The sequence below is a fragment of the Hippocampus zosterae genome, chromosome 9 (genome assembly GCF_025434085.1).
Source record: "Hippocampus zosterae strain Florida chromosome 9, ASM2543408v3, whole genome shotgun sequence".
Lineage (NCBI taxonomy): Eukaryota > Metazoa > Chordata > Actinopteri > Syngnathiformes > Syngnathidae > Hippocampus > Hippocampus zosterae.
This window is the reverse complement of record NC_067459.1, coordinates 5,195,362-5,219,490: the sequence shown is the minus strand read 5'-3', so window position 1 is coordinate 5,219,490 and position 24,129 is coordinate 5,195,362. Positions and strand designations below refer to the sequence as shown.

The 24,129-nt window shown below is 43.0% G+C and overlaps 1 protein-coding gene across 1 annotated transcript in view; it reads right to left on the bottom strand.

Annotated features, from left to right (window-relative positions):
* Positions 1-3,153: 3,153 nt before the first annotated feature.
* Positions 3,154-24,129, bottom strand: part of LOC127607190 (dihydropyridine-sensitive L-type skeletal muscle calcium channel subunit alpha-1-like) — an 81,498-nt gene continuing 60,522 nt past the window's right edge. The window contains exons 28-42 of the mRNA XM_052075339.1: positions 23,829-23,912; positions 23,092-23,139; positions 22,813-22,839; positions 22,598-22,723; positions 22,375-22,440; positions 22,178-22,269; positions 20,017-20,176; positions 19,711-19,838; positions 19,486-19,582; positions 18,104-18,206; positions 10,453-10,554; positions 9,454-9,584; positions 8,751-8,873; positions 7,634-7,760; positions 3,154-4,708 (exon numbers count right to left, since the gene is read on the bottom strand). Coding sequence (XP_051931299.1) covers positions 4,671-4,708; positions 7,634-7,760; positions 8,751-8,873; positions 9,454-9,584; positions 10,453-10,554; positions 18,104-18,206; positions 19,486-19,582; positions 19,711-19,838; positions 20,017-20,176; positions 22,178-22,269; positions 22,375-22,440; positions 22,598-22,723; positions 22,813-22,839; positions 23,092-23,139; positions 23,829-23,912 — 1,452 coding nt within the window. The 3' untranslated portion in view covers positions 3,154-4,670. The remainder of the gene's footprint in view (positions 4,709-7,633; positions 7,761-8,750; positions 8,874-9,453; positions 9,585-10,452; positions 10,555-18,103; positions 18,207-19,485; positions 19,583-19,710; positions 19,839-20,016; positions 20,177-22,177; positions 22,270-22,374; positions 22,441-22,597; positions 22,724-22,812; positions 22,840-23,091; positions 23,140-23,828; positions 23,913-24,129) is intronic.

The window sequence follows — 24,129 nt, the reverse complement described above, 5'->3', positions numbered from 1 at the left end:
CATATTTCCTTAAGATGCAACCCAATGGGAGCAGATACAGCGAGAACAGCAGAGGCCCCAGAATTGAGCCCTGTGGAACACCACATGACAGGGGAGCAGTGCGTGACTCAGAGCAGCCAAGGCTGACACATAAGGTCCTGTCAGCTAGATAGGACCTAAACCACTCAAGAGCACTGCCGCCAATGCCCACCAAGTGCTGCAAACGAGTCAGCAGAATACTGTGATCCACTGTATCAAATGCTGCAGTTAAGTCCAATAAAACCAGACACATGTGGTCTCCAGAGTCATTTGCCAGGAGGATGTCATTAGAAACGCGTAACAGGCCTGACTCCGTACTATGCATCGTCTTGAAACCTGACTGGAAGACCTCCAAGATGTTATGTTCACCCAAGAAAAGTTTCAACTGCATGTGCACCGCTTTTTCCAGAATTTTGGAAATGAAAGGCAGTTTGGAAATGTGCCTGTAACTTGACAGCACATCTGGATCAAGACCAGGTTTCATGATCAAGGGTTGAACCACAGCATGTTTAAACTGTTGGCGAACTACACCAGAAGAAAGGCCACTGTTGATGATATCCAAGACCGATGCGCCAACACTCGGGAGAACCTCCTGAAAGAAGCGTGGGGGAAGAGAGTCGCAAGGGGAGCCAGATGGCTTCGTCTGGCGAACTACATCCTCCAAAAGCGTCAAGGACACAGTTTCAAAAGAAGTTAGTACAGCTGAACATGGAGCATGGACAGAGGGTTCAGATGAAATATTTGAGACCGTAGTCCTAGCTGTAGAGACCTTATCAATGAAAAACTGAAGGAATCTGTTGCACATCTCGGGTGAAGAATCCGAGCAAGTAGGCAGAGGGGGTTTGAGTACAGAATCTATCGTTTTAAATCGTGCGCGTGGGTTGTGATGGTTAGCTAGAATAAGGTCCGACAAATATTCTCTTTTGGCTTCTTTCACTGTGAGCGGGTAGTTACGCCAGCAGTCTTTCCAAATTTGATAAGAGACATGCAATTTGTCTTGTAGAGTTGAGCAACTCTAGTCTCGCACCGGCGAAACTGTCAAGGAACACTTCTTGAATCCGTTTTTTATTTTTCAGTAATGAAAGGTTCGATGAATGTGCACATGAACTGGTTGGGTTCGGTACCTCCAATCAGGTTAAGAACCACTGATGGACATATTTTTTTTACCCATACACCTTCTTTCATTTAACCTTGAAATAACATCATTTTGATGACAGGTAACAAGTCAAATATTAGATATTTGTTTGTTTCATTGCTTGACGAATCAATTTTGAACATTAAAATATGGAATTGAAGCGGATTATGATTTCAAACAAGCAGGTGTTTATTGAAGAATCAATGTAATGACCATTATGATTTTTGAAGAATGCAGTAATTAAATAACACACAAAAAATCATGTCTAACCTCTTCAAATTCACTTTCCATGTGAAAAACAACAGCTTGAATTGTTGTCTCTTTTCCCTCTTTCGGGTATTCAATTGAATTAGCTTCTCTTATCCAGAAGCATCGCATGACTTCACATGAGTGAGCATGCCTTGCATGTATTTTCTTTCTTATCCTGAGACTGGCCCAATATACATGAAAATGAATTTGTTTTTTTTCTTTTTCAAGAAAAGGCATTAATATACTGTATATTTACACATTTGTGACGATTCACTGGAATAGCCTTATAGAAGTCTTCAACTGCTCTCCTCGGCTTTGTTTTGGGTATGTCGTGACTGCTCTCTAGTGGAATTACAGCAGTTTCACATGTGCCTCAGCCACTAACCAGAACCAGTCATAGTGACTTGTATTGGGCTTTCTTAAGGAGGCCAATGGATAAGACAAGGTAAATTTTATATCTTTGTCATGTGTTTGTCAACAAGGGACACCTATGATGGGAGATTCATGAATTCTGACGTGTCATTGCTGTCTCTAAGGCAGGGGTGTCCAAAGTCGGTCGTCAAGGGCCGCTGTCCTGTCTGTTTTCCAGCTTTCCCAGGAGCAACGCACCTGATTCAAATCAGCAGGATGGTTTTAATGCCGCTTCAGAGCTGGCTGATGAGCTGATCATCAGAATCAGGTGTGTTGCAGCCGGGAGAGATGGAAAACAGGCAGGACGGCGACCCTTGAGGGTAGCCACCAATACCAAATTACTGTCTAGTTTTCCACTTTCTAGGTTGTTTCAAAACGAGAGTTTCAACTTTTTCTGAATTTCCAAATTTTTGGGCTACCGGGATTCTTTAGGGGTGCTTCAGCACCTCCAATAATGGGCTAGAAATGCCTGTAGTGGGAAGTATATACAAAATAAGTATTTGATTTTTTTTTTCAGAGAGTGCCATTCATTCCAAAGTTTTCTTCCTTTATTGATCATTTGATGAACTTCTTCCCCTTTTCCATGTCTAACTCAACTTCCACGGTGCTTGTCTTTCTCTGTCCCCTGTTGGGTCTTATCTTTCTGTAAATGTATTATTATTATTATTATTATATGGGCACAATCAGTTTGACCGAATGAGACAGAGTTCATTGGTGGGGTCAGGTCGTGTGGGACATCTCAACGTGCACCTATAAAAGCGCTTTTCCATTGCAAGTTCCCAAACGGCCTGGCCTTCGTTGGTTTTCCATTACAACAGGAACCACTCAATTGGGGCTGTATCAATTCAACTATGCGAGCCTCTGGATCACATTCTGCGGCTCCCCAAAGGATATGTTGTGCTGTATCTCTTTTTTTAATTCCACGAAATGATAGGAGTCAGTCAAGGAAGAGACAGGTTGCTACAGAAGGTGGAAATGTGTGTTGCGGCAGAACACCGCTGCACACTTGCAGTATGCGGGCTTTTGCCACAAGATTTCACAAGTGTCTGAGCCCCGGCCACTGGTTTTGCGCTGATTGAAAATGCAAATCGCAGTTGGACGATGTGGCAACCTTGCAAATTGTAGCCCGTCAAAATGAATAAAGTCAACACCAAGTAATTACAATACATTACACACAGTTACACATATTATCTTTTACTACAATTCTTAACCATATTTACAATTTAATATATAACTGTGGATTGAAAAGATAACTTGTAAAAATCTGCTGAAAATCCACTTTGCTCAGTTACTTAGAAAACTTTTGAGGAACCATGATATAAAATCTGAAAAAAAAGACTCGCACCATGAGTACTTTCCAAATGCACTGAATGCAGTCATGATCTCTGTCTTTGGTTAGATTTACATTTGGTTTTGTTTCATGTAATGTGTTTTCGTGTGATTCAAGTCTTTCCCTGTATGTTAGGTCTTTTTGTTTCCACCTGTGCTTTTCAACCTAGTCAGTAACCCACGGCTCCAGAGCCGCATGCTAGTAACTCCCTGGAGCTTTTTCAAAAATGTTTGAACATGTAAAAAGATGGAGGAGGGAAATGTATTTTGTTTTTGTTTTAATATGGTTTCTGTAGGAGGACAAACATGACACAAACATTCTTAACGTTTTCCAATGCTGTGAAAATTTTTCAAATAAATATCACATTTCTGTCAACGAGGATTTGCGTCAAAGACTGCGACACATGTTTCTATTAGTAGGATAGGATGCCAGGTAGATAGCTATTGTTAAAAAAAAAAAACTGTATTTCATGTACAATTCACCGAGGTACTTGCAAAGAATGGGAACCCGGAGGGCCGAGAGAAGCCTTTTTCAATGGTACACGTGAGCTACGATCATTAACACGCTACAAAAGTCCGCCCTGTGCCTCGTTCATCTTAGCGGCTGTTATGGCAGTTGCGGTGTGTGCGGTAATGGGTCAATCGCGGGAGGTTGGTTGATCGAAAAGTAGATCGTCTGTCGAAAAAGGTTGGGTCCTCCTGCTCTACAGGATACACTGCAGAGGAAAAAATTAATAATGAAGGCTTATGCGGTATTTGTAGCCAACGTAGTCCTTTTGATAGTAGGCTAATATTGCTAATATCGATACATACAGCATGTGTTGCATTCATTATAAGGCTTATGTAAGGCTTTTAATTTTTTGCGTCTCCAGACAGATTTGTTTTTTGGTCCAACTTGGCTCTTTCAACATTTTGGGTTGACAACTCTCTTAGTCACTTGTGTCTTGTCAGGGTGTTCCTCATTGTCTTGTCACTTTTCTATTTCGTTCCCAGAAAGGAGGCATTCTGTCATGGTTGGATCATTTGCTTTATCTCCATTTTGTAGTCCATGTGACTTATACTGTCTTCATGTCCTGGCGAGTTTAATCTTACTGTTTGTTATATTGACTTCAATTTGTCTTAACTTGATCATTTCATCGTGCCTTGTTTTCTTAGTTTGGCATTTCCAAAAATTCGAGTGCGCTCCTGATTTGCATTCCTGCTTCCATGTTCTTGGGTCCATAATCCTACACCAACCTTGCATTTCTACTGACTCACAGCTGAGAGGTTTGTTCACTTGTGGCTCTAAGGAGTATGTATAAAACAGACTGACAGATGTACTGTGTATGTGTTCACGTTGAGCACAAAGGCGACTTTTAAGTTAAGTCACAGTGATCATCACTCGAGGATTCAAACTGCCCGTGGAAATGCATTTTTCAAATTCTCAAAACTTTGTACTTGTAGACCAGTAATAAAGCGGTGCACTGTTGTATCCACACAAAGGCTGTCCTTGCAACAACTTCAGTTTTCTTCTTAAAATACATGCTTTTTAATTTGCTGAATGTGGGTCATTTCTCCGAGCTGTATCTGTAAAAAAAAAAAGAGGTGAAAAAAAACATTTGGTACCAAAAACAAACCGAAACATTCATCAAGGACCAAGTGGCAAACAAATTTGGGGCAACAGTGGGCAAGTAAGGAAGTAAGTGTCTGAGGAATTGAGACAGCCATGGCCACATGTTGCCATTGACAACAACTGGAGCTTTGAATTTGAACTTGGTTTCTTGGGGGGTGAAAACCCAAGTGTGGCATCATTCTATATTGTCGGTCAAGACTTTTCATCTTGGTGGATAGATGCTGAAAGTGTTCACATTCAGCCTTTATCCAAGATATCGCCAAGATTTTTTTTTAAGAACTTACATGACAAAAAAATATTGGTTAATGTTAATAAAGTGAATGGACGCTACAGCTTCTTGTTGCTTTCAAACCTAGCTTGTAGCAGATGTGTGCACATTTTCAGCATGACTTTGATCCACTGGTGAAAAGGACACTTTGATTCACACCTCTTTCACCCATAACTGTTTCAAACAACAAAGTGTGTGCAAGAAAAATGGTTAAGATTGCATGACTGTCTGTGTCTTATGGTTGGGTTGTATTATTTTGTCATTTTGTTAACTGTTCTTTTGATGGTAGCGCGGGCACCCGCCGAGGCTCCTCTTGTTGTCTTGTTGAGAAGGAAGACATTTCATCTGTTGCACATACAGTGCATTTGACAATAAAATTGTACTTGACTTGATATTGGATCCCACACATATCTAATCCCAATGGATGTATAACCTTTGTACACTTCTCTTTGAACACACAAAGGGTTCCCATTGGTTTGAACATAAAGTAGGTAAAGTTGGATTTGTCACTACAACAATGGAAACCCCAGATTTTTTTTTTCTTTTAATAAGGAGGAGGAAAGAGAAACAGCAAAAGACACAATTTTAGAAACGCTGTCTTGTTTAACTGCAGTTATACACCCAAAGCGGACAAGTGCATTATTGAATCGAACTGCCATGGTCTAGTCTTTTGGCATTCAGAACTTCAGAAAATTGGGGAAAAAAAGTTTACAAAAATTGAATATGAATCAATCAACCACTTTTTAAGGGACCAAAAGAAAAATGACAGTTGGCTGCTTAGCTGTCCTATGGCCAAGTAGAAATGGATGGCTGGCAATGGAATTGGTTCCGTTCTCTTTATGATGTTGTGACTGCTGACAAAAAACAGAATGAATTCAATTCTGAAGTGTTTCAGACAATAATATCTGCTCGCACTGAGCCAACTTCTTCTTCAGAAGTCATTGGATTGCGCTTCATAGTGCAGATGGACAATGACCCTAAGGATACTGTGAAAGCAACCAAAGAATAGTTTAAAGCACCATAGTGTTGATATTGTGATATTTATGGACTGTAAGTGATTAAAAACTCATTCAATCCTAGCCATTTTCACTGGAGCAACCCCCTCAATCCCAGTGTTTGACTGGATTTTGACTGATCTTGCAAGGCCCACAGAATATTTGGTTCTAATGCTATATAAACATGGAGCCTACCAAAAGTAGGCTCCATGTTTATATAAATAAATAAAGTATAAAGTAATAATATAAATAAATAGGTATAAATAAAGTAATAAAGTTTGGACTCTCTTCTTTCAGCAGAAAAAAAAATGTCTGCAAGGTGGTGGTGGACCCCAAAAAACAGGCAGGAGGGAGGAGTAGGGTGTACTTGAAGAAATGTATTGATAAAACACAGAGAAAACAAAATCCCAAAACAATCATAGTGAAAAGTAGCAAACAAAAATAGCAACTGAAGCTAAAACAGAACCGTAACCAAAACATGACCGAAACAAAGAGCAAACAATGACCTGACAATGAGTGGTCGGGCTGGGAGTCCTTTTAAAGCACTAATTACCTAATGACCAACAGGTGTGCAGCTGCAGGGGGAGCCCTACAGTGCCACCTGTTGGTCCCAAACCGAATCATGTCAATGTCTTATCTTTTTCCATTCTTCAGCAATCAGCATTACAAAATGGCTGTTTTATGAAAATGGTGATTCCTGGGAAAAAAACGGAGAGAATGAGATTTTTGTAAAAGCATGCATTTCAACCACATGAGGCACCACTGCCTCCTAATGGTCGTTTTTTTTGACATGATTTACAATGCAAACAGCTTACAGTAATACCTCGTTTATCGTGGTTAATGGGGACCAAAACTGTACGCGATAAACAAAAATCCGCGAACTAGCGACCAATTAACATACTGTATACATTAAAAAATTTGCTCCACGTGGGCCTTTGCGCTTGAGCAGAGCGCACTAACACACACACACACACACACACACACGCACACACACACACACACACACACACACACACACACACACACACACACACACACACACACACACACACACTAGTAGCATCGTAAAAAACACTTGGACACTGATTAAAGATCAAAGAGTAACCCACCGTGATAAGACAGAAAGAAGATGCACAGCCAATCAATATGGCTTTACATCTTCTCAGCCCCACCCCCCCCCCCACCTCCACCCCACATGTACTGTATATGTTGCTCTATGTGACTCAATGTTGTTTTGCTGAATTTCACTGCTTCTCGCGGACTTTTTGCGGACTTCCAAAAAATAAAAAAGTTTTTTTTATGAATGTTTGAAAAAATCTGCGATGCATCGAAGACGCGATAAACGAACCGCGAAATAGCAAGGGATCACTGTATTCTCATTCACAGATTGCATCAGACCCTCCTCCTCTCAATGATGCAAAAAAAAAAAAAAAGACTTAGACGTACAAATACGCCCTTGGTCGGCGCGGCCGAATTTTAAAAAGACTTACAATTACGTTTTGTAGAATGAAAGAGTTAAAAGAAAGCTGACAATGCTTTTTTTTTTTTTTTAGAATGCAAAGTATTGTGTTGTGCTGTAAAATATTAACTCACACAAAGCAAGCAAGAATACACACCTTTAGTGTTGTTTATGATTCCCTCTGCCATTTGCAGTGGCCGTTGACTTGCAGCCTGGTTGCCACTGGTTAGATCACTGTCTATAGCAAAGGGATCTGAATGGTTCCCAAAAAGACTGCCCTGCCTCTGTTTTGGAAATAAAATTGCAAACATATTGTCAGATTTGTTTGAATAGTAAGGCACACATATCTGTTTGTGGTAACTTCAAAAATATCAAATTCATGCACGTTGAAATAAAAATGCATTTAAAAAATTGTAGAACTATTTCATCAGATTTTTGTTTCAAAATGTTCACAGATTTACACATGTACAGTATATATACAGTACATAAATACATACGTATGTAGCTATATACGTACATAACCAGTATCTAAAAACTAGTGTGCCTCTTCTACTGGATATATTTAGCTCCACTAGTTCCCAGATACGTGGTTATTTATGTATTCCCATTATTCACTTATCCATAATACCGTATTGGCCCGAATATAAGATGGCCCCGATTATAAGACGACGAGTATACGATTCAAGTTTGAAAAAAGACTTTCTAATTAATTTCTGAACTCCAAATTAATTTTATACAAAAAATAATTACAGTACGTCTGAAAATGATTATAACAATATACTGTATTTGAGAGAAAAAGCATGTTATTTTTGCCTAATTCAAATCTTAATATCTGAACATTTAGATATGTAAACTAAAATGCAATCACATTTGTTGAATGGCTTCTGGTTTTTGAAATGTAAATTAATCATAACTTCTCCTCAGCTGCCGGTTAACTTGGACGATCTTCGACCTACTTTTTTCCAGGTTGTCGCCATGTTTCTCCATTTTCTGTTGTGTCTTCTATTATTTTCTTCTCTTTTCTTTCTTAAAGCTATTTTTTATTTTTCTTCTTTGTGCGGCTGCTATTTTTACTTTTATTCTTCGTAACAGGGGTTCACTTTGGCCTGGGGAGTCATGTTCACTTCAATGTTATCTGGCGCCATCTAGCGTCATGAATGGGTATAATGTCTAGACCCGGAATATAAGACGACCTCCACTTTTTCAGTTTTATTTGAATGCAAAAAAACATCGTCTTATATTCGGGCCAATACAGTAGCATTTTGTCGATCTACCCTGAAGATTTCTTCGACAGCTTCATCAGTAACTCTGTCCAGGTCATCCTCATTTAGTAGATCGCCAGAGATGGTCCGATGGAGCTCTGAAGCGGCCTCCTCTTCAATATTTCGAAGTCCTGCCTGATAGATATATCTGTAGTTATGGCATCAACGCGTATTTCGTTTGGCATTCATAAGAGTTTGAATTGCATTTAAATGGACACAAAGAAGGTGATACTATGTCAGTCAATTCAAGCAATAAGAAAGCAAATAATGTCGTGACCCACAACATTCCAACAAAAGCACTTTCCACTTGAAATAGTGTTCCGGGCTCTTTGCTTTTGCGCTTTGATTTGTGTTTAATTTATTCCAAGAGAGGTTTACAGATTATAATGAGTGTTGAGGTGGGTCATTTATTTATTTTCCAGATTAGACACATTATGCAAAACTCCTGCAAATAAAAACAGTTCACAGTAGTGTCAGGGGTAAAAACACAACAAAGAGTGGTGCTCTTAGCAGAGTTCTGTACTTCCTCATGGTTTAACACCTATGTTTCTGTCTTTAGTGGTGTGGAGAGGTAAATACATTTTTCAGTGATTGAAAAATATTAACAGTGATGTAAAACAAGAAAATGTGATTATTCACCGTTCTCTTTATTTGCTAGAGTTTATAATGAAACACATTCACTGAAAAAAAGTATACAATTCAATTAACTGCTTGCCTGTATCTCATTTGTTGCATTTTTCTTTGTCGGACGGTAACCATAGTATTCCTCTTGTCTTTTTTTCATTTTCCTGAAATAATCCTGGATTAAGAATGTTGCATAGAATTTTCCCACAGTCACCTCATCATCTGATAGAAAAGAGAAGAATGAGCAAGAAATGTTTAATTAATGATTAATTCTTGGTACCATGGTCGACTCAAAGATGATCGAAAGTAAATACCAATAAACAAATCCATTTTTTTTCTTTAAAACTATATACAAGTGACCGTCACGATTTGTGATAATTACCAACCAGCCTCCCACCGCATTTCCCCAACCCAACATGTTTAAAAATATACAGTATATGTATACTGAATATATTTTTTAACATTTTTAAAGCTGATCAAAAACCAATCCATACTGTCTGAGAGCCCCATAAAGCAAATGCGAAAGAGAATGACAAATAGAAAGTACAAAGTCACATTTTTTTTTTAAAAAGCATTAAATCACTGAAAACAACCAACACTTCTGCTTAGTCATCCATGAGGCAACTTACTTATCTAGGACTGTCGTAGCAGTAAAATATCTGACAATGCGGGACAAACAAGTGAGTCGACTGACATTACAATAATATGGGGATATTCTTATTTTTCTCTTCTTTCCCTATATTTACTGGCCTTCTTTCAGAAAAAAATGTGTCACAAAAACTAAGGAAAACAACTTCAGTAAATTGACTTGAGTTGACCATTTGGTGTGCTGGCTGAAATGAAGTGTAGTCAGTTACGCTAACGCTATGTGTCATACCGTATTTGAAAGCCACCAATTATGATCTAAACAATTTGTGAGACATTTAAAGTCATGACTTCCCAATTTTTTAAATTGAAATTCAAATGTTATAACCTTAAAGACGTTTGAGGTTCCACTGTACTACATAATATGAAATGTACTGTCATACATCAAACAAAACCTTTGAAAGAAAGTCTGCTGTTTTAGGGTGGATTTGCTTGGCATGCTCACCTCCTATTGATGGAATGACTTGGTCCAGCAGTTTCATACTGGTACGCTTCCAGATTTTCTTAATAATTGCTCGCAACTCCTCGTTGGCTTGTTCAAAATTTCCTGGACAATAAGAGTAACAGTCGTATCAATAAGACAAGAAAAACGTCATTAGATCATAAATTAATGGTATTGTAAAATCTATTGCTTGTATTTGTGTGACATCATAGGGAGGGGAGGAGCCAGGTTGGGGGGAGTATTGGCTCCGGGAGTTAGTCTGAGTGTGGAGCGGATGGGTGTGAGTTGTGGCGAACAGCAACTCCTTGAATGCGTGTGTTTATTACTTATTTTGTTATTAAAAATGATTAAGAGTATCAGCGACTGCGAGCATCCTTCTCTCCGCTACTGAGGGGCATTACATTGGTGTCAGAAGTTTCGGATTCACCCGTCGCACTCCTGTTTTGCGTAAGGATGTTCGGCGACTCCGTTACTCGGCGGAAGGTGAAGGAAGAGGCCGTTCCGTGCGGCGATCCCGTTACCCAGCGGACGGTAAAGGATGAAGCCGTACCGTGCGTGATTGATATGCCTGAGTCGAGTTGCAACGGGCGCAGTCGCCATGAAGCTGTTGATTCGCGCCAAAATGAGCGCGGGCCCGCCAAAACGGAGTTACGCCATGACGTAGCGGCAGGTGCCGCTGCCATCGCAACGGACGTAAACATGCATGGCGGCGCCCTTGGGCTCGCGTGGCCCTCCATGAAAGCTCTTAAATTCTCCGGGAAAGGGAGTTGGGAGGCTTATAGAGCACAGTTCGAGTTGGTGGCCGACTCAGCGGGTTGGTCGGACAAGGTGAAAGCGGTGCAGTTAGCACTTTCGCTGACGGAGGAGGCTACATCCTGTCTGCTGCTGTTGAGCCCCGGAGAGAGACTCGATTACAGCGCCCTGGTGGGTGCTTTGCAGAGGCGCTTTGGGGAGTTTAATTTGAGGGACTTTGCGCTGTGAGTTCAAGCAGCGTGATCGACATCCCGGTGAGCCACTCCGTTGTCTTGCTCATGAGATCGAGAGCCTGGGTCGGCGCGCATATGCTGGAATGCCAAATGAGATCCAAAATGAACTGATACGCGATCAGTTCATCCAAGCTCTCAGACCGTATGAGCTGCGCCTGCACGTCCAGCTTGCCCACCCGGCAGCCCTGGGAGAGGCACTCTCTCTCGCTACAGAGTGGGAGATTGCAACCAAAGGGGCGCTACAGACATCCACCTGCCCCGTTTTGGCCACCTCGTTGTCGGAAGGGGAGGAGCCCAGGCCAGCGTGGTTGGAGGAGATGATGTGTGCAATAAAGACTCGCCCAGCACAGCAGGAGGAAAGAAGCGGACATTGTGCACGCCCCGCTGTCTGCTGGGGTTGTGGACAGCCAGGTCATCTGCTGCGGCGCTGCCCAAAGTTGTTGAACCAGCAGGGAAACGGAAAAGGGTCCGTGTAGCCCCGACAACGCGGACCCCTTCAGTTGTTAACCGGGAACTGCAACCTGCATTCGGAGAGAAAGCTATAACGGTGGGCTGGACGGATGTGGGGGACCCCAGTCATGTTCGTGTGCAGATTGGGGACATTTCCTGTACAGCACTGGTGGACACTGGGTCTTCAGCCACAATTGTGAGGCCTGACGTTGTTCCAGTAGGGACCGTCTTAACATCGACCTTTACAAAACTGAGGACAGTCACCGGTGAGACAGCCGAGATGAGAGGCAAAGGGACATTTTTGTTCGTCCTGGGGGGTCTGTCGACAACCCACTCAGCTTGGGTAGCTGATGTGAGTGATCCTTGTATTCTTGGACGGGACTTTTTAAAAGCTGCGAAATGTGTGGTGGACTTGGGAGCTGGGGTGCTCACCCTGCCGAGTGGTCAGCATGTAGGGCTGATCCTGGCGTCTAAGCAGGGTACTCCGGGGGTGGCCGTCAACAATGCAGACCCTGCAGCGGAGAACACAGATGTGCGGATGACCGGACCCAGCCTGTCCAATGCAGCAGCAGCGCTGACTCCTTGACAGTCAACGGTAGATCGGGTAGAGTCCGCTCGCCCCGAGATGGACTGCTCACTGACGGGGCCAATGACATCCAGCCCAGCCACGCCAGTGGAGTTAACCCCGGGTCGGCCAACAGAGAACCGGACTGGGGCTATCAGGTCCATTTGGGAGAAGAACTGTGACGGCTTGGATGTCGAGCAGCGCGAGCAGCTGTGGCAGGTGGTGTGGGAATTTGAGAACATCTTTGACCTCAGTGAGAATGAGGTGGGCCTCACTCACTTGGTTGAGCACCACATCGAGCACCCTGACGCCTGCCTCTGGCCCTGCAGGAGGCCGCGGATCAGGAGATCCGTGCCATGCTCGATGCAGGGATCATCGAGCCTTGCGATAGTCCGTGGGCGTCTGGCATAGTCATGGTCCCCCGAAAAAAGAGCACCAGACCACGGTTCTGTGTAGACTACAGGCCGCTCAATAAGGTGACAAAAAAGGACTGCTACCCGCTCCCACGGATAGACGAGACATTGGATTTGGTCTCAGACTCCGCGTGGTTCTCATCACTCGACCTGCGCAGTGGCTACTGGCAAGTCCCCATCACCGCGTCCAGACCCAAGACGGCATTCTGCACCACCCGAGGACACTGGCAGTTTAAGGTCATGAGTTTCGGATTATGCAATGCACCAGGAACATTTGAGCGTTTGATGGACACAGTGCTCTCAAACATTCCGAGGCAAAGGTGCCTGGTGTATTTGGATGATGTCCTCGTCCATGGTGGGTCTTTTCAGGCTGCAATGGAGTCTCTGAGACTGGTGCTGGGAAAAATTGCAGCGGCTGGGCTGAAACTGCACCCAGAAAAGTGACACTTTATGCAGCGGGAGGTGGAGTTCCTGGGCCACCGAGTGAACGGTGAGGGCATCAGCACGCTGGAGAAGGTCCGCACCATTAAAGATTGGCCAGTACCAAGGGACCAGAAGCAGTTCTTCTGGTGAAGAACAGAAGCTTCTTGGGGCTGGCCTCGTACTACAGACGGTTCGTGAAGGGATTCTCTTGCATCGGGGCGCCCTTATTCCACCTCCTTAAAGACAACCAACCCTTCCTCTGGTTGTCGGATTGTCAGGAGGCGTTCTGCAGCCTAAAAAGAGCCGTCATGAATGCTCCTGTTCTCACCCCGCCAGATCCAGCCTTACCTTTTGTGCTGGACACAGACGCAAGTAATGTCGGCATGGGGGCGGTGTTGTCTCAGGTGGGGCCGGAAGGTGAGCGAGTGGTGGCCTATTTCAGCCGCACTTTCAACAAGAGTGAACGACGCTACTGTGTTACCAGACGTGAACTGCTAGCAGTTGTTTTGGCTACACGCCATTTCAAGTATTACCTGTGTGGCGTGCCTTTCACCATCAGGACAGATCACGCTGCACTACAGTGGCTGATGTCATTCAAGGAACCAGAAGGCCAAGTAGCACGGTGGCTAGAGGAGCTGCAGGCGTTCCACTTCACTGTGGTACATCGGGCTGGGGCTCAACACGCCAACGCTGACACCCTTTCCCGGCGGCCATGTTCTGTTAGTGGCTGCAGCTACTGCGACCGGCGGGATGCCAGGGAGTTGGAGCTGCGTGGGGAAGCGACTGCTGCTGGACCGTCATGCTGCACCTTAGAGGCTGTGGACACTACAGAGTGGGCTGCCAAGCAGGAAGAGGACCGTGATCTCAACCCTGTGCGACAGTGGGTCCAGAGTGGCAGGAGGCCACCCTGGGAAGGAGTAATGGGACTCTCCGCTGCCACCAAAGGCTTTTGGAGCAAGTTTGCTGTGTTACGCATGAAGGACGGCGTGTTGCAGCGTGCCTGGAAGGAACTAGCCACCGGGGAGGAGAGATGGCAGGTGGTAGTGCCCGGAGCTCTTAAAGAGATGGTGCTGCCAAAGTGTCCTGAGCCGGTGCTCCCATGGCATGCTCTCAGCACCAAGACCCTCCGACGGCTGCGCCAAGGGTTCTATTGGGGTCAGCATCGATGGGATGTAGAGGACTTCTGCCGGCGCTGTGACGAGTGTGCGGCCTACAAGGGACCTCAAGACCAATCGCACGCACCGCTTCAGCAACAGAGGGTTGGGGCGCCCATGGAGAGGGTTGCTATGGACATTATGGGCCCTTTCCCCGTGACGGACAGAGGGAACCGTTACGTGCTATGTGCGATGGACTATTTTACTAAGTGGCCCGAGGCATACGCAATGCCAGACCAAGAGGCGGAGACAGTGGCGGATGCGCTACTGGAGGGCATGTTCTGTCGGTTTGGGACTGCAGATATCCTCCACAGTGACCAAGGTAGAAATTTTGAGTCCAAAGTTTTTGCTGCTCTTTGTAAACGCCTGGACATGCAGAAAACACGCACCACATCTTTGCATCCGCAGAGCGATGGTCTTGTGGAACGATTTAACCGCACCATGCAGCAGCAGCTCGCCATCCTCACCTCCAAACATCAACGTGATTGAGACCAGCGTGGGGAAGCGACTGCTGCTGGACCGTCATGCTGCACCTTAAAGGCTGTGGACACTACAGAGTGGGCTGCCAAGCAGGAAGAGGACCGTGATCTCAACCCTGTGCGACAGTGGGTCCAGAGTGGCAGGAGGCCACCCTGGGAAGGAGTAATGGGACTCTCCGCTGCCACCAAAGGCTTTTGGAGCAAGTTTGCTGTGTTACGCATGAAGGACGGCGTGTTGCAGCGTGCCTGGAAGGAACTAGCCACCGGGGAGGAGAGATGGCAGGTGGTAGTGCCCGGAGCTCTTAAAGAGATGGTGCTGCCAAAGTGTCCTGAGCCGGTGCTCCCATGGCATGCTCTCAGCACCAAGACCCTCCGACGGCTGCGCCAAGGGTTCTATTGGGGTCAGCATCGATGGGATGTAGAGGACTTCTGCCGGCGCTGTGACGAGTGTGCGGCCTACAAGGGACCTCACAAAGGACGCTTATTAATTCCGCTGGTACTGATGGCTTATCGTTCAGCGGTCCAAAGTTCCGCGAGCTGTACTCCTGCTCTGCTGATGCTGGGCCGGGAAATTCGGACACCGGCAGAGATGGCGTTTGGAAGACCTCCCGGCAGCTCAGAGGACCAGCCGGGGCTGGAGTATGCCCGGAAACTGCAGGTTCGGCTGGAGGCAGCGCACGCATTCGCACGGGACCAGCTGGAGAAAGCCGGCGCACGTCAAAAGCGAAACTATGACTTGCGGAGCAAGGGGCGGAACTTCCAGACTGGGGAACTGGTTTGGGTGTATACACTTAAAAGAAAAAAAGGGCGCTGCCCCAAGCTAGACAGCCATTGGGACGGTCCATGTAGGGTACTTGAGCGGGTGGGGGAGGTAGTTTATCGGGTGGCAGTTCCCCCCAGGGGCAGAAAGGTTGCCCTAAATCGGGACAGGTTGGCTCCCTACCGGGGCAGCGGTGTTCCTATATTTGAGGCGGGGTGCGCTTCATCCGCCAGTTCAGAACATGTGGATCCATTTTCCCCAGATCCCATCAATGTTGACCCGAGCCAGCCAGCTGAAGGTGCTATCGACTCAGAGCCAGGCCGACCACAGAGGCCGAGACGAAGACCACGACGGCTGGAGGACTTTTTTTTGTTGAACCCTCGGGGCGAGGGTTTCATAAAGGGGAGGGCAGTGTAATATCTGTTGCTTGTATTTGTGTGACATCATAGGGAGGGGAGGAGCCAGGTTGGGGGGAATATTGGCTCCGGGAGTTAGTCTGAGTGTGGAGTATTGGAGTATTGGAGTATTGGAGTATCATGTACAGTATTTACTGTACATGATCTTACACAGCATAGAAATCTCCAAGTTGTCTTGAACAGAACAGCAGTTTAGAGTATGATGCAAGCAATAATCTGACATGTGCACTGAGGAAGAGTGCCTGTTCCTAGGTTTAGTCATTTCAATCAGGCAGTGGCCACTTTTAAATGTGGTTTACAAAACTAGCGGTAATAATGTGACTTCATATGAGTTGGAATAAAATAATGTTCTTATTAAGATGACGTTTCCATGAATTATATAGATGAAGGATGCAGTGATATCAACATCTCACAGCATGTATTCATGGTATTGTGATTTTGTGTGTGCGTGTGTGCGTGTGTGTGTGTGTGTGTGTGTGTGTGTGTGTGTGTGTGTGTGTGTGTGTGTGTGTGTGTGTGTGTGTGTGTGTGTGTGTGTGTGTGTGTGTGTGTGTGTGTGTGTGTGTGTGTGTGTGTGTGCAGCCTACAAAAAGAGAAATGAGATGAGGCCTTAATCCTCTCGAGCTAAGTAAACCCTGGCTACAGAGCGCAGATCGAGACGTGGCTCAACATGAGGTGGACCTTTTTCTCTCTTTATTTAATTTTTTTGTTAAACAATTTCCTTGGCGGTGATGATCAAGTATCAAGTACAACTTTAGTGTCAAATGTGCTGTATGTGCATACAGCACAGATGAGCCATCCTATGAAGTCATGCTTATTAATTTTTTAAACATTTTATGTTTGAAAATTACAAACTATCTACAGGGCCAAATACTAACATCAACCATACAGGGACTGCACTTTCTACTGGGGACATGCGGTACTCCACTCGTTCCACTCATTTCTTTAGAACTCAATGTCTTCATAAGATAAGATATCCTTTATTCGTCCCACACTGGGGAAATTTACAGCCTCCAACAGCAAGAATGTATGTAGAAAGAAGAAAGGAGAAAGAGAAAAAAAAACAACAAACATCTTTCAATTAAATACAATATGAACACAAATGGATAAATCGCAGTACTATTTACGATTTTCCTTCACATCATTTAATTATCTTCACATCATTTAATTATTATTATGACCTGTCGTAACTGTCATATGCTTGTGTAGGAGTTTTTTGCCAAACTCAAATTATCCTCAAAATTAGGGTAGTTCGAGCGTGTTTTTTTAATTTTTTTTTATCCGCCTCTCCCTCCCTTGTGGTTTCTTTCTGACTTCCGGGTTGAGTGAACGCTTGCGCGTTTTGGCTGCCGCTGCCCATATTGTTTTGTGTTATTGTAAAGTGTCCTTGGGTGTCTTGAAAGGCGCTTATAAATGAAATGTATTATTATTATTATTAATGGCCAAGACTGTCAGATGCCTCATTTTCAGGAGCCCTGAACCAAAGTGAACAATTTTCCTGGTTCTACAACCCTTTGTTCACCCAGAATGGACGTCAAAATGGCCACTTCTGTCAAACAGTTCATTTGGCTCCACCCTGTCTGGCTGAGGGGTGAGAGGTGGTCATTTTTAATGTTTAAAATTATATTTCAAAAAATAAGCAAAACATAATAATATCATCAATCACCAATCAATATAACTGCCAAGGAAATAATTTAACAAAAAAAAAAGAGAGAAGGCACTTATAATCCGTATGGGCGGAGTCAAACAATTCGGTCCACCCTACGTTGACCCACACCTCGAACCACGCTCTGCAGTCAGGGCTACTTGCTGTAACCTACATCAGTTTGCCCTGCAGTGTGGTTTTCAAGTTGACGTCAGAGGCTGGTGTTTCACTTTTCAGACTGTTGGCGACTAAATGTTTAGAACAGTACGCTGATGGCGTTCAATACCGTCGAATAACACATTTATTATGGCAATACCAAAAACTTATGGTCAATTCAAAGACACACAAAACAAAATTGCAAACCTTCTGTCTTTATTTTCAGTGCAGTTCTAACCAAAGCAAACAGTGTCGCGTTGAAGGTGACTGTTCCATCACTGTTGAGAGGCATGTTCATGGAGACCAGCCTCTGCAGCAAAAGGAAAAAGTAAAAAATAAATAAACAGATTATGTGTCTGTATACATGTATATAAATCCTTTATATATATATATATATATATATATATATATATATATATGACCAATTGTATTCCCTGTTTTGTGGAGGCCCCTTAAGCTTGTTTTTTTTTACATTTAAATTGTTTGATTTTTTTGTCAGACATCAATTTTTCTTAATATGTGAATGTGTAGTAATCTGTTGTGTCACCACCTGATTGTATTTTAAAATAAGATAAGGAACAACAAGCGTGCTTTTACAATCAATATAATCACATCTAATTTGGATTTTGTATGTGATCCATATATGCAAAACCCTTAAAATTCACTTACTGTAGGTACGCACCAATTTATAAACAAAACGTGTGTACGTAATAAGTGATACTTTGAGCACGAAGAGATTTAAGTTTTGGAATGAACCTTGCACGGTTGCTGCTGCTGATTTATTCATTCAGGTCTGTTGTTGTTTGGTGCCATGGCGCCGGTTGAGATACATCGTTTTCCCATTATGTTTCATTTGCAAGAGCGATGTATCTCATTCACGTTGACTTATTGAACTGGTACTGTTATGTTGTTCTATGGCAGTATGTTCATTACCTCGTTAGCGAATGGGAAGTGCACTACGTTCACTCACTGAGTTGGTCGTGAACGCCGATAGCATGGCAGTACGTTCAGCAAAGTCCCTTGCCTGCTTTGTACTGGCTGCTAATTAGTCGTTCGAGAAGATTCACGAGTGAGTGAGTGACAGAATCTACATTTCCATTTCTGCTCCCAGCCGAGATGTGCGCGGCTGAGCTCAAATGAACTTAGAAAATAATGAATCTCTTCAAGAAGTGATTCACTCACGTTCACTCCAAAAATATGTTCTTTTGAATTCAAAAACTGCAAATGACACGACACTACAATACTTAGTAACAGTAATAATAATATTTGAATAAAATGAGTAGAGCATTACAGTATATTACTACTCTAACTCATTACGTTGGCAATTTGCGTTACCCCAATACTGGTTGTGACTTTCAGCTTGCCCCAATCTACAGTAATTTCACTTTACAAAACCAAAGTGTGTGTGTGTGTGTGTGTGTGTGTGTGTGTGTGTGTGTGTGTGTTGTGTGCGTGCGTGCGTGCAGAGAACAAGTGTACTGAACCACAGTGACGCAAGTAAGGACTTGCTATTCTGAAGAATAAAAGACTTGATTGAAGCGGGTATTTCCGTTTGTGGTCATGTTTGTATCTGCTCTCAATGTCTGTACCTTGCAGGCAATACGATGGGGACAAAACTTGCCGAAGCCCAAAGGTGGGGGAATTCGCCGTAGAAGTGTCACTACATCCAGATGCTTAATACGCCCCCTAGGGGGGAAAAGAAGAATACAAAGACAAAGTAACAGGACCAAGAAACAAATGAGGATATTCAGAATTATTAGTAGGTAAACAAATAAAACACATCAATCATTTTGCAAGGACACGCAAATACTCACGTGGCCTCTGGATCATACTCTGCCCATATTTTTTTGAATTCATCCAAGTGCTGGGGGCCCAGAATGGACCAATCACGCGTCAGATAGTCAAAGTTATCCATAATGACAGCGACAAACAGGTTTATGATCTGTCAAGGATAAGACCATTGTTGCCATTAGCGGTGGCTAAAATTATGTCAAGATAATCGGAATTACTTTGGCATCTGTGTGATTCAGCTTTAAGCACTGTTCCGTCTTGATCAGAGACTTTTTTCATTGCTGAATAATGTGTGATTTTGTGTGTGTACCCCACCCCTCCAATCTCACCAGAAAAGCACAGAGCATGTAGAAACTCAGAAAGTAAATGATGGCAAAGTTGGATCCACAGGTGAACTCTTCTCCAGGAAGGAAATCTGATTTGGCGTCACATTTCTTTCCATACATACTTGCGAGCATCACTTCATGCCATGCTTCACCAGTTGCACATCTGCAAAGCAAAAAAACAAAGCAAAACAATAAATAAATAAATATACAGTATATATATCTATAAGAACCCCGATACTGAGAATAACATATTTTAGGAGATCTGGTTGGATGGTGAGTTGGAGCTAATGGAGATAAAAAAAAGGGAATTGCAATAATCGATCTGGGAGGTGACAAGGTCATGAACATGGAAGACAGCTGAACAGGGAGTAACGTGGGGATGAATGTGATTGCTATACAGGTGTCAGTAATGGAAGTATGCGGGCAGTATGCTATTGTTCATGTAAGCTTGAAATGAGAAGGTCCTGTTGAGGATCACAGTCAAGACTCTTAACATGGGGACTGACATTGCGGAAGCAGAAATTGACTTGTTGAAGTCCATGCAGAAAATGGAATCATGAAAAACGTGAAAAGTGTGTTTGTAAGGATCTGCAAGCAGTCCTACATGGGTGGATGATCCCAGATCACCACTCGAAAGTGGGCACTTGGAGACCACCTTGATTGTTTTCATCTGTGACACCAAAGATCAGGGAGTGTTTAAAGTAACATGATAAAGATGATGATAATAATTAGACGATGATAATAATTATAATCTTTTTCTAACATGCACGCTGCTGTCACATTTATGAATGAACTATGTCATCCAACATACATAGCAGTGGAGCGGAGAATATGTCTATATTTACTTTGTTAAAATCCATCAAAATCACGTGAGACTAACTGTGCCACAACTTAGACTTAGACCTGCTTTTTGCTGGTCTAAGATTTAGTCTACTTTCTGACACCAGATTGTAAGGTCTTCCAGGGGTGTATAGTAGAAAACAGAACTTCCAGCAAGGCGTAGCACTCTCTGCCAAATTCCCAAACATGATAAGCTGGAATTGCCCCCACATAATGAATGAAAATGCGTCACTTTTTACCGTCAAGCGCATGTGCGCCTGTCTATCAAAATAGAGCCCAACAAGTCCAATGCAAAGTATGTCATAAGATCTTGAAACAGATGTCCTTTGCTCATGAGTGAACATGTTTTGCAAAAGGGTGGCACTGGGGTGTTTTTGATGTCGATTATGATTATGTATCGTAGTCCAGGAAATAGGTCAAGTGATGAGCAGCAAAAAGAACCACTTAGTCCACTCCTCTCACACATGCTGATGTGTCGATGCACGCCAAATTCCTCAAGGGACGAGTGAATAATCTATGTCGCATGCAAGATTTCACACTCCATTTATTTCAAAGCTGAAGAACATTTTGGAAATGAGAAGTTGCTGGGAGTAGCAGAAGCATCAGAGTTAACTAAGACCAGAAGTCGATTGTCCAGATGTGTGCTGTTCAGTTGTCATGTTCTGCTCTACCTTGTTTTTGTTTGTGTTTCAGCACCAGGTGGAGTGTTGGGCGTGACCTTTCAGCAGTGCACCTGTTTTTTGTCATGCAATCAAGCTTCATTGTATTGAAGGACTTGTAAGATACCAGGTGTTTGCCGGATTATTAACCTTGTTCGCTGTTCATGCCCACGTGCTAGACCCCATGCTTTGCTTACTGTCGCATACGTTTCAATCCATTTTTGGATCTGTGACGCACTGGCCACTCTGGCATCATCCACCCATGAAAGTCTATTTGCAATTCTTGATTAAGGTGCCTTTTCGCGTCTATCTCCTGCATGGACTACAGCCATGTAGCCTGTGCGCCTCTCCTGCGCTGAATTTAAAGGGAATGAGAGGGACCGCTTCAGCCTTGTACATGCTCACAACAGCACAAATGCCCATTCCTAACTGCGCAAATATGAAAGACAAATCCACCCATGTGCACAGTTCAACCACCCTTTGTTCTGTACTTGTACTGAGCACGAAAATCAGGCCCACTATTTGCATTTCACATTGTAGCATACAGTTGAGTCACAGTGCTTCTTTACCTAACAATAATTCATCATATTACGGTATTTTGGGATCTTGTTCAACATTCCAATCTGAATTGTTTTCATAATACTACTTTGAATTTTAACACTAACCTGAATAACAGCAAAACCGACTGTGGAAATGTCTGGAAGTTGTTGTTTCTGTTGATGTACGTCCCATCAACCAAAGCAATTTTACCAAATATCTGCAGAGAAAATGCAATCCAAGTGAAAGAATGTGTTTTGGGAGGCATATGCTAATATCTATATTGTAATTCAAGACAACACCTGTGCAAAGTATGTCTGGATACCTGCATTCCAACAACAGCATATATAAAGAACAGCATTAGAATGAGCAGGGCCACATAGGGAAGAGCCTACAACAAAAAGGGACAAAAGAAAAATGCAAAGCAAGGACAGTATGGATTAAATTCAACACAATATTTGCACAGGGCACAAAAGCACATTTGCCTCAAATTGAGAGGTGTGTTTTCTTTTTTTTTTCATTTACATTAGCAGCAGAATGAAACTGACCTGAAGGGATTTTATGAAGGTCCATAGCAGATTCCTTATTCCTTCAGATCGATTCAAAAGTTTCACCAGACGCATAACACGAAACAGTCTGAAGAATGTGATTGACACACTCATATTCTCCGCAGACTATAGAGAGGGGAAAAACAAGAATTTAACAGTCAGAACAACAGCTAAAAAAACTTTTCAGTTGCCACTATCATGTAATTACAACTCACCGCAATTGCTTGCATAGGATCAGCTTCCTGGAAAAAAACCCCAAAATGTTTCGTATTATTATTATTTGGTGTTGTCAACATTGGCACTATGGGCACTTCATTTAGGATTATACTTGATAATTTAGTCTTCAGTATAGCTGATATCACATCACAGTTTATGGTTAATTATGTGAAGAAGTTACATATTTTGGAAAATATACAGAGTTTTCAATATAATCGGATAGAATGTGAGAGAATGTGACAGTCGTGCAGTCACAATACATTTAATGATATAGTTACATCGCAGCCTTGGAGACAGTAAAGCCCTCCAGAGGACACCAGCGCCGCCTGCGTGAAGACGAAGTTGAAAAGAGGTTGGTGTTACTCAATCATACAATTTCATTTTGTGCCAGAACACAAAAACACGATTCACTGATGAATAACAAAAGAGAGCACCAGCGAACATTTTTCACCAAGTTCACTTTAACCTTGATAACTTCATTGGCATAATTGAATGTCAGATGCATGTATTGTAGGCTAAATTGTCAATTCCATTTGAGTGGAAAATTCTGAAATTCTGGGTTTTGGGTTGTGTGTGTCTTTGCCAAAAGGGGAAAGATAGAGGCTTGGCTCAGGTATGAGAGCAGTTGTTTTCAACACATAAATCTTGGGGTGGGGGGCGGGGGGGGGGGGGGTTGTTTTTGTTTTTCCCTCGGGTCAGTCTCTTTCAGCAAAATATGAAGCCTTCACTTGCTTCTCGTGCTGCATCAACAGTGTTTGATTTTTTTTAAATTGGAATGCTGTTACTTTTATTACTTTGCTTTGTTAGAATTTATTGCATTAATCAGGGTGCGACTGGGCACATAAAAAGAAACTTTCATTATGTTGCCTGAAGAAAAGAGCTCAACAATTGAAGCCCATTTACCATTACAGTGGGCCTATATTGTACTTTTTTATAGAATTCTATTAAAAAAAGTGCCTTGAAGTACCGGTAAATAGCAAAGTATGGCATTCAGAAAAAAATGGGTCATACTCACATCAATTTCACTCAGAATCACGTCTATTACACTTCCAATGACGATGACAAAGTCAAAAACATTCCAGGGGTCTCCAAAGTAACCCTGTTGGAAAACCGCAATGTGGGATTATCAGTGAAATGGCTATATACAGCTAAAAGCTCAATTGAGTTTTGCCTTAAAATACAAGATTAATTTGTTTCATGACTGCACTCGTAACTCAAAACATTTGTTTCTCAAATTGTCTTTTCCCATTAAAATGAACAGAAACTATATTAATCCGTTCCAGCATCCTCACTCTTCCCCCCAAAACAATTGGTGC